Source organism: Scyliorhinus torazame, chromosome 18 (assembly GCF_047496885.1).
Source record: "Scyliorhinus torazame isolate Kashiwa2021f chromosome 18, sScyTor2.1, whole genome shotgun sequence".
In the NCBI taxonomy this organism is placed as follows: Eukaryota; Metazoa; Chordata; class Chondrichthyes; order Carcharhiniformes; family Scyliorhinidae; genus Scyliorhinus; species Scyliorhinus torazame.
Genome location: NC_092724.1, coordinates 87,922,235 through 87,940,826, shown reverse-complemented (window position 1 = coordinate 87,940,826; position 18,592 = coordinate 87,922,235). Strand labels below are relative to the sequence as shown.

Genomic DNA, 18,592 nt, shown 5'->3' with positions numbered 1-18,592 from the left:
GGTTAACATTGCTGCCTCACAGCACCAGGCACCTGGGTTCAATTCTGACCGTGGATGCCTGTCTGTGGAGTTTGCACGTTCTCCCTGTATCTACGTGGGTTTCTTCCGGGTGCTCTGGTTTCTTACTACAGTCCAAAGATGTGCAGGTTAGATGGATTGACCGTGCTAAATTGCCCCTAGTGTCCAAAGGGTAGATGGGGTTACTGGGTTATTGGGATAGTGTGAGGGCTCTTTCAGAGGGTTGGTGCAGACTTGATGGGCCAAGTGGCCTCCTTCAGCACTGTAGTGATTTACTTATATTGCCCAGCATGAGATTAACACTTATCCCTCAAAAAACACCTCACCGAAAAAGTTAGTTCTCTTAAGGATGCTTGTGCGATTCTGCTGTGCAAAGAAAATAAATCAGTTGCCACATTTGCCAATGAAACAAATGACTCCAATTTAAACCTTTGGGCCACTGAGGATGTGAAGGACACTGTAACAAGTGCAAATTCTTTCCAACAGTCACTGCGCAACATCAATTTTCTATTTGATTAGAGCTAGGACAAATCCCACAACAATACAGATGAATCTCACAAAAGTGAAATACGTAGAAATCTAAAATGAAAACAAAAAATGCCAGAAATACACAGATCAGCCAGCATCTGTGGAGGGAGAAAACAGGGCTAATGTTTCAAAGAACAACACAGCACAGGAACATGCCCTTCGGCCCTCCAAGCCTGTACCGGTCAGGATACCAACCTTAGCCAAAACCCTCAGCACTTCCTAATGCAGTATCCCACTTTACCCACCCTATCCATGTGTTGTCAAGATACCTTTTGAACACCGTTAATGTATCTGCTTCCACAACCTCTCCAGCCAACGCGTTCCAGGCACTCACCACCCTCTGTCTAAAATACCTGCATCGCACACCTACTCTAAACTTTGCCCATGGATCTTAAACCTGTGCCCCCTGGTGAATGACCCCTCCACCCTGGGAAAGAGCGCCTGCCATCCACTCTATCCATGCCCCTCATAGTCTTGTGGACCTCGACCAGGTCACCCCTCAACCTGTCATTCCAATGAAAACAGTCCGATTCTATTCAGCCTCTCTGTATAGCTAACACCTTCCAGACCAGGCAACATCCTGATAACCCTCCTCTGCACCCTCTCCAAAGCCGCCATATCCTTCTGGTAGTGGAGCAACCAGAATTGTGCGCAATATTCCAAGTGTGGCCGTACCAAGGTTCTATAAACCTTGCCAGTTTTTATACTCGATGCCCCATCCAATGAAGGCAAGCATTCCGTATGCTTTCTTGACTACCTTGTCCACTTGTGTTGACACTTTCAAAGATCTGTGGACCTGCACGCCCAGATCTCTCTGACTTTCTATAGTCCTAAGAGTTTTGCCAATTACTTTATATTTTCCCTCTATGTTAGACCTATCAAAATGCATTACCTCACATTTATCTGGATTGACCACCATTTGCCTTTCTCTGCCCAAGTCTCCAACCTATCTATGTCCTGCTGTATCCTCTGACAATCCTCAACTTTATCTGCCAACCACCAAAGGGGTAATAAACGAGTTTAGGGAGTTAGGCTGGAAGTTAAAAGCCAGGACAGACAGAGTTGTCATCTCTGGTTTGTTGCCGGTGCACGTGATAGCGAGGCTAGGAATAGGGAGAGAGTGCAGCTGAACACGTGGCTGCAGGAATGGTGTAGGAGGGAGGGCTTCAGGTATTTGGATAATTGGAGCGCATTCTGGGGAAGGTGGGACCTGTACAAGCAGGATGGGTTGCATCTAAACCAGAGGGGCACCAATATCCTGGGAGGGAGGTTTTCTAGTACTCTTCGGGAGGGTTTAAACTAATTTGGCAGGGGAATGGGAACCGGATTTGTAGTCCAGCAACTAAGCTAGTCGATATTCAGGATGCCAAAGCGTGTAGTGAGGCAGTGGGGAAGGGAACACTGACAAAGGAGAGTACTTGCAGGCACAGAGATGGGTTGAAGTGTGTATACTTCAACGCAAGAAGCATCAGGAATAAGGTGGGTGAACTTAAGGCATGGATCGGTACTTGGGACTACGATGTGGTGGCCATCACGGAAACTTGGATAGAAGAGCGGCAGAAATGGTTGTTGGAGGTCCCTGGTTATAGATGTTTCAATAAGATTAGGGGGGGTGGTAAAAGAGGTGGTTAATTAGAGATAGTATAACAGCTGCAGAAAGGCAGTTCGAGGAGTATCTGCCTACTGAGGTAGTATCGGTTGAAGTCAGAAATAGGAAAAGAGCAGTCCCCTTGTTAGGCATTTTCTATAGGCCCCCCAATAGTAGCAGAGATGTGGAGGAACAGATTGGGAAACAGATTTTGGAAAGGTGCAGAAGTCACAGGGTAGTAGTCATGGGTGACTTTAACTTCCCAAACATTGAGTGGAAACTCTTTAGATCAAATAGTTTGGATGCGATGGTGTTTGTGCAGTGTGTCCAGGAAGCTTTTCTAACACAGTATGTAGATTGTCCGACCAGAGGGGAGGCAATATTGGATTTGGTACTTGGTAATGAACCAGGGCAAGTGATAGATTTGTTAGTGGGGGAGCATTTTGGAGATAGTGACCACAATTGTATGATTTTCACTTTAGTAATTGAGAGGGATAGGTGCGTGCAACAGGGCAAGGTTTACAATTGGGGGAAGGGTAAATACGATGTTGTCAGACAAGAATTGAAGTGCATAAGTTGGGAACATAGGCTTTCAGGGAAGGACACAAGTGAAATGTGGAACTTGTTCAAGGAACAGGTACTACGTGTCCTTGATATGTATGTCCCTGTCAGGCAGGGAAGAGGTGGTCGAGTGAGGGAACCATGGTTGACAAGAGAGGTTTAATGTCTTGTTAAAGAGGAAAAAGGAGACTTATGTAAGGCTGAGGAAACAAGGTTCAGACAGGACGCTGGAGGGATACAAGATAGCCAGGAGGGAACTGAAGAAAGGGATTAGGAGAGCGAAGAGAGGGCATGAACAATCTTTGGCGGGTAGGATCAAGGAAAACCCCAAGGCCTTTTACACATGTGAGAAATATGAGAATGACTAGAGCGAGGGTAGGTCCGATCAAGGACAGTAGCGGGAGATTGTGTACGGAGTCTGAAGAGATAGGAGAGGTCTTGAACGAGTACTTTTCTTCTGTATTTACAAATGAGAGGGGACATATTGTTGGAGAGGACAGTGTGAAACAGACTGGAAAGCTCGAGGGAATACTTGTTAGGAAGGAAGATGTGTTGGGCATTTTGAAAAACTTGAGGATAGACAAATCCCCCGGGCCTGACGGGATATATCCAAGGATTCTATGGGAAGCAAGAGATGAAATTGCAGAGCCGTTGGCAATGATCTTTTCGTCCTCACTGTCAACAGGGATGGTACCAGGGGATTGGAGAGTGGCGAATGTCGTGCCCCTGTTCAAAAAAGGGACTAGGGATAACCCTGGGAATTACAGGCCAGTTAGTCTTACTTCGATGGTAGGCAAAGTAATGGAAAGGGTACTGAAGGATAGGATTTCTGAGCATCTGGAAAGACACTGCTTGATTAGGAATAGTCAGCACGGATTTGTGAGGGGTAGGTCTTGCCTTACAAGTCTTATTGAATTCTTTGAGGAGGTGACCAAGCATGTGGATGAAGGTAAAGCAATGGATGTAGTGTACATGGATTTTAGTAAGGCATTTGATAAGGTTCCCCAGGGTAGGCTTCTGCAGAAAGTAAGGAGGCATGGGATAGTGGGAAATTTGGCCAGTTGGATAACGAACTGGCTAACCGATAGAAGTCAGAGAGTGGTGGTGGATGGCAAACATTCAGCCTGGATCCCAGTTACCAGTGGCGTACCGCAGGGATCAGTTCTGGGTCCTCTGCTGTTTGTGATTTTCATTAATGACTTGGATGAGGGAGTTGAAGGGTGGGTCAGTAAATTTGCAGACGATACGAAGATTGGTGGAGTTGTGGATAGTAAGGAGGGCTGTTGTCGGCTGCAGAGAGACATAGATAGGATGCAGAGCTCGGCTGAGAAGTGGCAGATGGAGTTCAACCCTGAAAAGTGTGAGGTTGTCCATTTTGGAAGGACAAATATGAATGCGGAATACAGGGTTAACAGTAGGGTTCTTGGCAATGTGGAGGAGCAGAGAGATCTTGGGGTATATGTTCATACATCTTTGAAAGTTGCCACTCAAGTGGATAGAGCTGGGAAGAAGGCCTATGGTGTGCTCGCGTTCATTAACAGAGGGATTTAATTTAAGAGCCGTGAGGTGATGATACAGCTGTACAAAACTTTGGTAAGGCCATATTTGGAGCACTGTGTACAGTTCTGGTCACCTCATTTTAGGAAGGATGTGGAAGCTTTGGAAAAGGTGCAAAGGAGATTTACCTGGATGTTGCATGGAATGGAGAGTAGGTCTTACAAGGAAAGGTTGAGGGTGCTAGGCCTTTTCTCATTAGAACGGAGAAGGATGAGGGGCGACTTGATAGAGGTTTATAAGGTGATCAGGGGAATAGATAGAGTAGACAGTCAGAGACTTTTTCCCCGGGTGGAACAAATCCATTACAAGGGGACATAAATTTAAGGTGAATGGTGGAAGATATAGGGGGGATGTCAGAGGTAGGTTCTTTACCCAGAAAGTAGTGGGGGCATGGAATGCACTGCCTGTGGAAGTAGTTGAGTCGGAAACAATAGGGACATTCAAGCAGCTATTGGATAGGTACATGGATTACGGTGGAATGATATAGTGTAGATTAATTTGTTCTTAAGGGCAACACAGTAGCATTGTGGATAGCACAATTGCTTCACAGCTCCAGGGTCCCAGGTTCGATTCCGGCTTGGGTTGCTGTCTGAGTGCGGAGTCTGCACATCCTCCCAGTGTGTGCATGGGTTTCCTCTGGGTGCTCCAGTTTCCTCCCACAGTCCAAAGATGTGCAGGTTAGGTGGATTGGCCATGATAAATTGCCCTTAGTGTCCAAAATTGCCCTTAGTGTTGGGTGGAGGTGTTGACCTTGGGTAGGGTGCTCTTTCCAAGAGCCGGTGCAGACTCAATGGGCCGAATGGCCTCTTTCTGCACTGTAAATTCTATAATAATCTATGATTAATCTAGGACAAAAGGTTCAGCACAACATCGTGGCCCGAAGGGCCTGTTCTGTGCTGTATTTTTCTCTGTTCTATGTTCTATGGTGTCATCCAGGAACTTACTAATCAGAACAACCACATTTTCCTCCAAATCGTTTATATACACCACAAACAAGAGTCCCCAGCACAGATCCCTGTTGAACACCACTAATCACAACCTTCCATTCAGAAAAGCACCCTTCCACTGCTACCCTTTGCCTTCTATGACCAAGCCAGTTTTGTATCCATCTTACCACCTCACCTCTGATCGCGGGTGACTTCACCTTTTGTACCAGACTGCCATGAGGCACCTTGTCAAAGGTTTTACTGAAGTCCATGTAAATAATATCCAACGTCCGCCCCTCATCAATCATTTTTGTCACCTCCTCAAAAACTTGATGTTAATGACGCACAACCTCCCCATCACAAAATGACGCTGTCTATCGCTAATCAGTCCATCTGTTTCCAAATGGATATACATCCTATCCCTGAGAATTCTCTCCAATAATTTACCTACTACTGACGTGAGGCTCACTAGCCTATAGTTTCCTGGACTTTCCCCGCTACTTTTCTTAAACAACGGTATCACGTTAGCTATTCTTCAGTCCTCTGGGTTCTCACCTCTAGCCAATGAGAATACAAAGATGTCAGTTCAGGCCCCAGCAATTTCCTCTCTTGCTTCCTTCAGTATTCTGGGGTAAATCCCACCCGGCCCAGGAGACTTGTCTACCTTAATATCTTTTGAAAGACCAAATACCTCCTCCTTTGCGATGTCAGCATTCCCCAGACTGTCCACACACCTCAACCACCTGTCCAGGCTCATTCCCCAAAACCAGATCCGATACTGCCCCTTCCCTAGTTGGGCTATCGCCATATTGTATCAAGAAGCCTTCCTGGATACACCTTACAAACTCTGCCCCATCCAAGCCCCTAGCATTAAGTGAGTCCCAGTCAATAAAGGGGAAATTAAAATTCCCTACCACAACAACCTAGTTACTTTTGCACCTATACAAAATTTCTCTACCTATCTGCTCCTCTATCTCTTGCTGGCAGTTGGGGGGGGGAGAGGGGGGGGCCTGTATTAAACGCCCAACATTGTGACAGCCCCCTTCCTGTTCCTGAGCTCTATCCAAATTGCCTCATTATATGAGCCCTCCGAGGTGTCCTCCCGCAGTACGGCTATAATATTCTCAATTAGTAATGCTACCCCCCCCCAAAATCCCTTTTACATCCCCCTCCATCTCTTCTGGAGCATCTATATCCTCCAACGTTCAGCTGCCAATCCTGCCCTTCCTTTAACCACGTTTCTGAGATAGCCACAACATCATAATTCCAAGTACAAGAACTGCCGCTGTCCCAAGCATTGAACCCACTGCTCAGTCAAGAGTTCAGATCACACAGGATACACTGATGTGACCCTGAAAGCAAGGCTCCATGTGCTTGATTTTGGAAAATCATGGGGCCTCTCAAGTTGGCGTTTCTACTACTTGCGATATAGCAGCAACAGATACAGAGACAGAGACGTGGCACTGCATGCAGCCAGGACGAGTGCTCTGCTGAGGGACAGACGGGGCCTGGAGCTGTACAGGAAGCATCACCGCAGAGGGATCAGCCCCATTTGAGACTCTACTGGCAAAGGGTCCACTGACATCGGATTTCCTATCTAGATGTCAGAGCCACAACAGTGGAGAAGACTGCGCCTGTCCCGGGGGACGGTGGACCACCTTTGCCATGTACTGCAAGAGCTGTCACCACGTGGAATAGAAGGAACACACTACCCGTGGCCCTTAAAGTAACTGCCGCTCTGAACTTCTATGCAAGCAAATTGCTTCAGGTGATGTGTGTGACATCTCCCAGTCAGCAGCAAACAAATGCATTAGGGAGGTAAGCAATGCTTTTCATACAAGGGCCCAAATGAGGGCCCTTGTGGGCAGCACGGTAGCATAGTGGTTAGCATAGTTGCTTCACAGCTCCAGAGTCCCAGGCTTGATTCCTGGCTGGGTCGCTGTCTGTGCAGAGTCTGCACATTCTCCCTGTGTCTGCATGGGTTTCCTCCAGGTGCTCCAGTTTCCTCCAAGGATGTGCGGGTTGGGTGGATTGGCCATGATAAATTGCCCTTTGTGTCCAAAAAAAGTTAAGTGGGGGTTACTGGGTTACGGGGATTGGGTAGATATGTGGGCTTCAGTAGGGTGTTCTTTGTAAGGGCCGTTGCAGAATCGATGAGCCGATGGCCTCCTTCTGCACTGTAAATTCTATAATCATTTTTAAATAATATACATTTAGGATAACCAATTCATTTTTTCCAATTAAGGGGCAATTTAGTGTGGCCAATCCACCTACCCTGCACATCTTTGGGTTGTGGGGGTGAAACCCACGCAAACACAGGGAGAATGTGCTCTCCAGACAGACAGTGACCCAGAGCCGGGATCGAACCCGGGACCTCGGCACCACCGTGCTGCCCGTAGTTCCAAATACTAGTAAGTGCTCAAAGTTCATCTGCCTTACCTGCTATACTTCTGACGTTGAGACAAATGCACTTCAAACCACTGCGTTTGAGCAGACAGGGTGATGTGTTCTCTTATTTTTGTTACTATTTTCCCTTCAGTTATCACAACTTCTGAGCTAACGCTCTGGTTCCCACCCCCCTGCCATATTAGTTTAAATTCTCCCGAGTGACTCTAGCAAACTTCCCAGCTTGGATATTGGTGCCCACCAATGCAAGACATCTTTCTTGTACAGGTCTAACCTGCCCCGGAAGAGATCCCAGTGGTCCAGAAATCTGAAACCCTCCCTCCTACACCACCAGTTTAGCCACGTATTTAGCTGCACGATCCTCCTATTTCTAGCCTCACTGGCAAGTGGCACAGGGAGTAATCCTGAGATTACAACCGTAGATGTCCTTATTTTTAGCTTACTAACTCCCTGAGCTCCTTCTGCAGGACCTCATCACTTTTCCTGCCTATGTCATTAGTACCTATGTGTACTACGACCTCTGGCTGCTCGCCCTCCCCCTTCATGGATGTCCTGTGTTCGTTCAGAGACACCATTGACCCTGGCACCAAGGAGGCAACATACCATCCTGGAATCTCTTTCACGTCCACAGAAGCGCCTATTTGTGTCCCTTGCTATAGAATCCCCTATAACTATCGCTCTCCTGCACTTTTCCCTCCCCGTTTGAACAACAGAGCCAGTTGTGGTGCCTCTGTTCAGGCTGCTGTTATTTTCCTGTCCCCCCCCAAACAGCATCCAAAGCAGTATACTTGTGTATAGCTCTCTATAACTCCTATCTATATATCTATGACTGTTTCCGCCACCTGCATGCTCCTAAGTGCATCCAAGTGCTGTTCCAACCGAACCACGCGCTCTGTGAGGAGCTGCCATTGGTTACACCTCCTGCAGTCATAGTCGACCGGAATGCTGGGTGTCACAGATCTGCCACATCTCAAAGTTAGAGCACTGCACCCCGCTGAGTGATATTTAAGCACCAGTTAATCAATTCAAAATAAAGGTAGATGACCTCTCGTCCGAAGTTAATTGCCACCTGCAGTGGCATAGCAAGGGTAACCACAATGGAGAGTAACTGTCAGCTTCACCAATGGTGCCCATTTCCTGATAATTTGTTTTTAAAATTTAGGGTAACGTCCATTGAAATAGGACAGAGGATCAGAAATGAATACTGCAGAAACAGCTTTAAAAAAAATAAAAATTTAGAGTACCCAATTCACTTTTTCCAACTAAGGGGCAGTTTTAGCATCCACCTACCCTACATATCTTTGGGTTGTGGAGGGGTGAGACACGGAATGTGCAAACTCCACATGGACAACGACCCGGGGCTGGGATTGAACCTGGTTCCTTGGCACCATGAGGCATGGGTGCTAATCACTGCACCACCGTACTGCCCCTGCAGCTTCTTTTTAAAAAATTTTAGAGTGCCCAATTCATTTTTTCCATAGAAGGGGCAATTTAGCATGGCCAATCCACCGACCCTGCACATCTTTGGGTTGTGGGGGCGAAACCCACACAAACACGGGGAGAATGTGCAAACTCCACACGGACAGTGACCCAGAGCCGGGATCGAACCTGGGACCTGGGCGCCGTGAAGCTGCAGGGCTAACCCACTGCGCCACCGTGCTGCCCCTTAGAAGCAGCTTCTAACAATGGGTGCCAGCTCAACACTTTCAAAGACTTCACCAGTTACATATTCTAGAGTTGTCTGAGAAGGGTCCGCAAGCCTTCCTCGAAATGTCATGCTTGCGCTCCCTAGGCTTTGACAGAGGTGAACAGACAACATTGCCAGCTTCTTTCATATAAAAACCCACTTGTCATCTTTATATAGAGCACTTAACACCCAAAGGCACTTCACAGGAGTGTTAGACAAAATTTGACTCCAAACTACAGAGTGGAGCTATCTTTTGGCCTACATCACTTGGTTTTAATTAAGACTGGTTTGTTCACATAGTCCGAGGGTTTCTACGCTTTGTAAAGATTGCGTTTGTAAATCAGAAAGACTTGCATTAATATAGCGCCATTTGCAACCATAGCACAGATCAAAGCTTTATAGCCAATAAAGTGATTTTGAAGTGCGGTCACTGTTATAACGTGGGAAAAGGCAACAACCAATTTGTGCACAGCAAGTTCGCACAAACAGCAATGTGATAATCTGCGAAAACTCCTGCGGTACTGCGCTGAGAGTGTCAACACAAATTGCAAAAGGCTGGAGATCAATTCCCACTGACATTTCAGTGCAGTAGCACCAAGGAAGTGCTACATTGTTGGAGGTGCCATCTTTCAGATGAGAATTATGGCTCTGCCTACACTCTCAGGTAGATGCAAAAGATTCCCCGGCACCATCCAAAGAGCAGGGGTTTTAACCCTCGTTCCTGGCCAACATTTATTCTTCAATCACCACGAAAGACAAACTAACTGGTCATTTATCTCAGTTGTTTGTGGGATCTTGTTGTGAGCAGATTGACTGCTGCATTTCTTACATTTCATGGGAGATTAAACTCCAAAGTACTCGATTAGCCGAGATACATTTTGAGATGTCCCGAGATTGTGGAAGTGCAGTTCTTTACATTTTGTTAGATGTAGTGTGCTTATTCAAAGGCTAGTATTCTGCTCTGGAAAGTGCAAAGCTGAAGGTTTCATCATTGCTTCCCGACATTGCGCTCTACAGAGGCTGTAATAATGGACACACCATTAACCTGCTCGGGGATACAGCACATTCTTGTGCCCCACGTAAAAATGTGCAGTCTGGACACTTCACAGCTTGATCGGAGTGAATATTCATACTGGGCTATCTGAACAAAGTCACAATTGGTGCAGCATAGGTGTCGCACAAACACACCACACCCTCGTGTCAATGTCAGCAGGATTGCAATGAGTCATTGGAACCCTCCCAAGAAAGCACAGGAACCTAGAAACACGCAAACAACAAATTGAGGATCAGTCAATCTAAACAATGGGGATGTTGCTCCTTATTGTGACACATTCTCCTGTTCCTGTTAGGGTCTACCACTCACATAATGCCATTGGTATCTGAAGGTTCACGAACATGCTATTCCGCTATGTGAACAACACTCACCCGTGTTACATAGCGGCTTTTGGAATCTGACAAATTAGAGAGACAGACTTGTATTTAAATAGCACCTTTCATGACTTCAGGAAGTTCCAAAGTGCTTTATAGTTAAAGTTCTCTGCGGATTTAGTCACTGTTGTAACGTAGGACATTGCAACCTTCCACAAACAGCAATGTGACAACAACCAGATCATCTGCTTTTGATGTTGCTTTAGGGATTGATATTGGCCAGGGTGCCTATAATCTGTCCCCAAGTCGCCGATAACTTGAAAGCAGCCATAGAATAAATCATTCTTCAAAGCTCTCCTCGCCGATAACTTGAAAGCAGCCATAGAATAAATCATTCTTCAAAGCTCTCCTCCCTGTGAGGAAGGACCTCAACTACACAGCACATTCTTATCATGCCTCAGCTTATACTGGCATGCAGTACAATGGTAGCAGTACAGTTGTATCGGCAAACCAGTGCTGCAAAGGGTGGTACCAGCAGACCCAGCATCTTGCTCTTGTGACGGGCAGTTTGAGTCTGAGGAGGTTTGGAAGGAAGTAACATTGAGATAATATCTTACACATTCTCAGGTCATGCAAGGAGCTTTACAGTTAACCACTTTGAAGCATAGTCGCTGCTGAAATGTAGGTTAGTTTGAGAGGGAACTGAGCCAATACAACCTTGCACACACAAAAGTCAATAGGCAGCAGGGTAGCATAGGAGGCAGCATGGTAGCATTGTGGTTAGCACTATGGCTTCATAGCACCAGGGTCCCAGGTTCGATTCCCAGCTTGGGTCACTGTCTGTGCGGAGTCTGCACGTTCTCCCCGTGTCTGTGTGGGTTTCTTCCGGGTGCTCCGGTTTCCTCCCACAAGTGCCGAAAGACGTGCTGTTAGGTAATTTGGACATTCTGAATTCTCTCTCTGTGTACCCGAACAGGCGCAGGAATGTGGCGACTAGGGACTTTTCACAGTAACTTCATTGCCGTGTCTGTAAGCCTACTTGCGACAATAAAGATTATAATAAATAAAATGGTAACTCCACAAAACGGAATTACCGGTAGCAAGATGGAATTCATGGGAAAACAAACAAAAGGTTGAGTTTCAATCTTGATGGCTTATGAGATCATTCAAAGCCAGCGATTAGATGACAATCCCAGGTTTCTGTTGCTCGATATACTCGGATGCTGGGTTGCCCACATCTTTGGCACTGTAGCCTTGGGACAGCTATTTGCAGACATGCAGCTCATTTTCTCTCATTAGGTGAGTGCAGCTGATGTCACAAAGATGTAAGTGAATTTTACCACTCGTGGCAGAAGATATTCCTGCAGAAGGTGAAGAGCTTACTCGAAACAAAATGTAACTTATCCCCATATCATCTTTTAAATTTGAACGAACATTCCTTTGGCCATATCACATCATACAACACAGGGAAGTAGATAAACTGCATAGTCAGGTAATAGACTCATAGCAACTCCTCCTGGGCTGGAGGGCAGTTTCCCTCTCGACTGTTTTCAAAATAACCTAGAAACCAGTTTCATTTCAACACTGCTGATGCCAGCATTCTTCCATTGATAACAAAATTGAACTGACAGGCATTTAAACACTGAGCGCATTGACAGCTTTAACTCACAACAACTAGGTTTACTACCACAGCTGGTACGTTGTTGTAATAACTCATTTGGTGAACATCCCAGCTCCAGAGTTAGGTGGCTTTCAGGATTGTGGGCAGGGCCAGCAAGGCCACAACTATTTTCCATCTCTAGTTGCCTTGAAAAGCTGGCAGTGTGCCGCCTTGTGCAACCTGTAATGCTGGCAGACGGCAAATTCATTAATGTGGATACAATGACGATGAAGATACGGCGAGACACGGAAGTTTTCTCCAAGTTGCACTCTATTTCAAATACAGATTCCTACCTTCTTTCTGACCTCCCTGCAAACTCACAGGGTTAAAATATATAAAACATAGGGCAGCACAGCGGCCCAGTAGTTAACACTGCTGCCTACGGCGCTGAGGACCTGGGTTCCACAACCTCCCCGGCAACGCATTCCAGGCACTCATCACCCTCTGCGTAAAAAAACTGCCTCGCATATCTCCTCTAAACTTTGCCCCACAGACCTTAAACCTATGCTCCCTGGTAACTAACCCCTCCATCCTGGGAAAGAATGCCTGCCCATCCACTCGATCCATGCCCCTCTTAATCTTAAAAACCTCTATCAGTTCACCCCTAAACGTCCGTCTTTCTAATGAAAATAGTCCGAGTCTAGTTAGCCTCCCCACATAGCTAACACCTTCCACTTCAGTTTACTGGCTTTAAAGCTCTAAACCTGGTGTAACCTACTGTTCTTTTTTCCTATTGTTCGCAATCCTGGCTTTGCCATGCTCTACTGGCCAGAGGGTGTGTCAGAGAAAGAATAGCACCTTCTACTGCCAGGAAACAGTACTGCAGATTCCAATGACAAGAAAACAATCTGTTGGCTTTATAGTATCTCCACAGCAGAGGCACCACAAAGGTATTACTGAATGAAATTCTCACAAATAAGAATGACTCTTTCCACAAGTAAATTTACAACGTGCTCTATTTCAGCACAGCTATTGTCTGTTTGAACAAAATATGGTACAGAAGAATGGGGAATGGAAAATTAATTAAAACTTAATTCTGGGGTTGCAGGTTTCATGGAAGACAAGAAGTTGGTGCCAGTCGGTAGGTACACTAGGCCACATTGGTCTGGGATCAGAGTCACATACAGGCCTGACAGAAAAAGGAAAGCGGTTTTTCTTCCATAAAGTACATAGGGTTTAAAACAATTTTTTTTTTTTTTTTAGAGTATTCAATTATTTTTTCGATTAAGGGGCAATTTAGCATGGCCAATCCACCTAAACTGCATATCTTTGGGTTGTGGGGGGTGATACGCATGCAGACACGGGGTGAATGTGCAAATTCCACACAGACAGTGACCGGGGCTGGGATCGAACCCGAGTCCTCAGTGCCACAGGCAGCAGTGCTAACCACTGCGCCACCATGTCGCCCAACCACATAGGCTTTTTATGGCAATTCAACAATTTCAGTCATGTTGACTGATACCAGGGGTGAAATTCTCTGGTATCGGCGCGATGTCAGCCGACCGGCCCCAAAAATGGCGCAAATCAGTCCGGCATCGCGCCGCCCCAAAGGTCCGGAATCCTCCGCATCTTGGGGGGCCGAGCCCTAACCTTGAGGGGCCAGATCACCCCCAGGACCCCGGAGCCCGCCCCCGCCGCCTTGCCCCGCCGGTAAGAGAGGTGGTTTAATCCACGCCGGCGGGACAGGCGGGACTTCGGCCCAGAAAATCGCCGGGGGGGGGGGGCGCCAACCGGCGCAGCAAGATTCCTGCCCCCGCCGAATCTCCAGTGCCGGAGAATTCGGCAACCAGCGGGGGTGGGATTCACGCCAGCCCCCGGCGATTCTCCGACCCTCGCCCCAGGTCTCTATTTGCAGACTTTATGAAATTAATTTAAATTCTAAAACTGCCATGGGGGAGGGGAATTACTAGTCCAGTAAAATATCCAGTACACTACAAAATTTTGTACTTGCATTTCTGTACTCCTTTTCAAAACATCAGGATGTTTCAAGGTTGCTCACAGGCAATGAAATACTGAAGCAGTCGCCGTTGTAATGCACAAAACAGCTGACTTGAACATAAAAAGCTCCCACAAACATATGATACAAAGCTACATTTTCTGATTAAGTGACGTTGGTTGAAGGATATATTGGAAATGTTGGAACATCTCTGCAATCAATTTTCTTCTCTGAGAGGCCATACCTGTTCAATCGCTGCCTCGTTGTCTGCCAGTCCAAGGAGGAAGATCCGCACTTTATCGATTTTCACAGGAATGACTCTGCCCCTCCACTTCACTTCACTCATCGTGGCAGCGTGCTTCGCTCTGGTCTGAGTTAGCAGACTCTTAGGGAATTACAGTCAGAATGAATAAAGGCCCAGAAAATAACTATAGTACAACATATATCAACGCATCTTTGTTCATATTTGAATCAGTGAGTCAGTGACTGGCAAGAGGATCCAGTAGTAAATTAGTAGCAAAAACATGTGTAATGAACCTCTACAGATTTAATGATTGATGACTACAAAGCATCAGGTAGGTGAATCAGGACCCACAGGACATGGGACATCAGGGCCTCAATAGTATTATCCCAGGTAACGCTCAAGCAGGGAAGGTAGAATGAGCAGTCACCCAATGTGTTGCTCAAGGGTTAATGAGCCAAGTCTCTACCTCACATCTGGATGGGAAACAATTCATACAGAAGCTAAAGTTGAGGCTTAAAGTAAACTGCGATCAGGGGTATGGGGAGAAGGCAGGAGAATGGGGATGATAAAAATATCAGCCATGGCGGAGCAGACTCGATGGGCCGAATGGCCTAATTCTGCTCCTATGTCTTACGGTCTTATGGTGATGTGGAGCCAGTTTGTTGAAAGAAAATTCCTGAAAATATGCTTTAAATGACACTGAGCACAGCAGAGGTTCACAGGGTGGGCATTGGTGCTGGCTGGAAATGCAGTTCTTTAAATCAAGTCTGAAGCTTGTGGCAGCCCCAGGTTTTCATTGAAACATTGCAAGTTTGATTTCTCTGCTGTATTATCCTTAGGAGCATATAATGCAATCAGTTCAGAATTCAATGCATTTAAAAGGTGATTTATCATAAGTCCAGCCCTTTCAAGTCTGCGGTGAGGAGGATCTCTGGCTTGCTGCCTCATGTTCAAATCTGTTCCACCCCTTTGAGCAATTTCTCGCCTCCTTACCCCAAACAATTGACAAACGATTTTTAGACAAAATGATTGACCCATGAACCTCTACAGATTTAATGATTGATGACTACAGAGCACAACCAATCAGGGTAAACCATTTCGGACAGAGATAAGGAAACGTTTCTTCACAGAGTGGTGAGCCTGTAGAATTCATTACCACAGGAAGTAGCTGATGCTAAAACATTGAATATATTTAAGAGGTGGCTAGATATAGCACTTGGGGCGAATGGAATCAAAGGTTATGGGGAGAAAGCAGGATTAGGCTATTGAGTTGGCTGATCAGCCATGATCGTGATGAATGGCGGAGCAGGCTCGGAGGGCCAAAAGACCACCCCCTGCTCCTATCTTCTATGTATCAGGAAAAGATGGAATCACTTAACCAAAGCAATATGACCGAGTCAATTATAAACGGATTATAAACAGTACTCCTTACATCCAGCAATCCTCCAGTCTCTCCTGATTTCATTCGCATCTGAATCAGTTCCTTCATTGCAGACTGGTCACCTGTCAAAGAGGTAGAGAATAGTTAATGTTTCCTCCATAACGTGGGCTTAACACTAACAATGTCACCGTAGCTACATTTACGGACAGGAAAGGGAGCATGAAGAGTCCACTGGCACCCCCGAGATCTTCTGTGCCCATTGGGTGCCGCAGCGGCTGGGATGCTTTATTGACCTTTAAACATCAAACCAAAATGTCTTTAAAGTCTCATTTGTGATTCGCTTTTTGCTTAAGGCAAGTTTCCTTTAAGTGACTGTCCCTTTAATATGTCCCTCAGTTCATTTGATTTAGTTTACTTGGTTATTTATGTTGATCAAAATAGTTGGAATGAAACGCTGATGACCATTGATATTCTCAGAAAAGTTATTGTGTAAGGCAGGCTGAACATTCTGAAAGGACACTTCAGTTCCTGATTGCTCCACACAGATACCAGTTTTAGGCATCAACATGTAACCTCTAAAGATATCGTTTGCTGGAAAAACTCCATTGGCCCAAAATATTAACTCTGGCGCTATGTATGTTCCTGACCTGTCCAGTATTTGAATAGCCCGAAACGAAAGAGAAAATGCTTGAAAATCTCAGCAAGTCTGGCAGCATCTGTAGGGAGAGAAAAGAGCTAACGTTTCGAGTCCGATGACTCTTTGTCTAGGAACTCCTTTGACATCATTTCAATTCTGGATCTATACCTCATGATCTTACCTATATTATAATCACAGTAACGGATATTGGGCGAGATCTCCTCCACGCGCTGGTGGTACAGCACCGCCTGCTCATCTGTGAACGCACTGGCTAACTTCTCGTAGATTGTCCTGCCAAAGATAACGGGAAATTAGGGTCGAAGCTGCCAAACTGCACATAGCTGGGCACTTTCACACCAGAAAATACTGCGCACATTAACTCACAAGTATTTAAGCTGGCCCCATTCTAACGGGAGAGATAACAGACTATCACTTGGGTGACTTATTAATACCCAACTCCTGACACTTTACGGCTTTTCAACAACTTGCATTTACACAACGCCTTTAACATATTACAACGTGCCTGGATGCTCCAACGGAGCACAATCAGACAAAAACTACTGATACTGAATCACATGAGGACAGGTGACCAAACACTTGGTTAAAGAGAAAGGAAAGAATTTTTATTTATAAAGTGTATTTTTACAGCCTCAGAACTTCCCAAAGTGCTTGTATTACCATCAATAAAATGGTAGGCTTTTACGCAATCTCTTAAAAAAGAGGGAGGTACAGAGGCAAAGAGATTTGGAGAGGGATTCCAGAGCTTAGGGCCTGGCTGGTTGAAAGGCACAGCCACCAATGGTTGGGTGAATGATGCATAAAGTGTTCATAGTCGGGACACAATTAGATTCCAATTGAACTAAGCAGAGAGCAAGAGAAAGAAAATTAAAAGTACGAAAAGCCAAGGGGACAGTGAAATGGTACAACATGGTTTCAACACACAACAGTAAGTCCAAGCCAAATCAACCTGTAGATGTCAGCAATAACGCCTGTGTTCAGTTTGGTGCTGGTAATTAAACCGAGAAAAACAAGCTCAACACCCACAAAAACAACTGTAAGAAGTTATTCAAAACTATGGCTATCCAATTCCTCGCTGTTTCCCAATACATTTATTTGACCACTCTTTACAAATTCAAACTTAAGGTGACTAGCGTTTGAATCTCTGGAACAATAAAACTTGTACTACAAAGCCAGCTTCTTCCACAGGAAGCAGTATTTTTAGTAATGGCCATAAATGTGGTGTAAGAAATGAGTGCACGTAGCATTCCCATTCACACCAGCACTCGTGCAACAACCTAGCAGGCCTTAAAGACCAACAGCTATGGCCCATATTCCTCATATACGATTGGACAGAGTAGATAGGGAGAAGCTGTTCCTATTGGTGGAAGGATTGAGAACCAGAGGGCACAAATTTAAGGTAATTGGCAAAAGATGGTGACGCCAGGAAAAACTTTGTTGCGCAGCTTGTTAGGATCTGGAACGCACTGCCTGAGTGTGTGGTGGAGGTAGAGTCAATTGCAGCTGTCAAAGTGGCACAATGAAACATCAGGGGAGTTGCAATCGGTGAACTGCTCCTTCAGAGGGCCAGCACAGACACAATGGGCCAAATGGCTTCCCCTGTGTGCTAACCATTCGATGGTTCTAAGGTGAGAAATGATTCAAGGATTGTTTCCCTAGTAACTTCTCAATTGCTCTCATCAAATAGTTCGGACAGAGGATGCACTCTAACTGTTCCAATGAGTCCATTGTTTTCCCATCAGATAGAGAAGGTATTCTTGAGAATCCTTCCCTCTGTAGTTTTACAAAAAGCCTGGAAGGAAAAAGTGCAAAATAATGGCCACTAAAGACAACAGATCCTGGTCTCAGATAGAATCAAATGGGATAAATTAAGAACATAGGTCTTCCAGAAACATCTCCTCAGCAGATAATCCCTTTGCCAAATGGGGTCATTTACTGATGATTCCAGTGTTCAGCCCCATTCACAACTCCTCCCAGAACAAGGCAGCCAGTGCCAACCTGCAGATTAGATTGGTTATCACCCAGGTCTGCCAAGTGCTGGGTAACAAACATCTCAAACAAGAATAATGCCAGTCAC

General features: G+C 45.7%; 1 protein-coding gene across 1 annotated transcript in view; it reads right to left on the bottom strand.

Annotated features, from left to right (window-relative positions):
• The window catches only part of srp68 (signal recognition particle 68), a 64,512-nt gene that overhangs the window by 31,807 nt on the left and 14,113 nt on the right, over positions 1–18,592 (bottom strand). The window contains exons 6-8 of the mRNA XM_072482996.1: positions 16,679–16,788; positions 15,912–15,982; positions 14,480–14,620 (exon numbers count right to left, since the gene is read on the bottom strand). Of these exons, the coding sequence (XP_072339097.1) occupies positions 14,480–14,620; positions 15,912–15,982; positions 16,679–16,788 (322 nt within the window). The remainder of the gene's footprint in view (positions 1–14,479; positions 14,621–15,911; positions 15,983–16,678; positions 16,789–18,592) is intronic.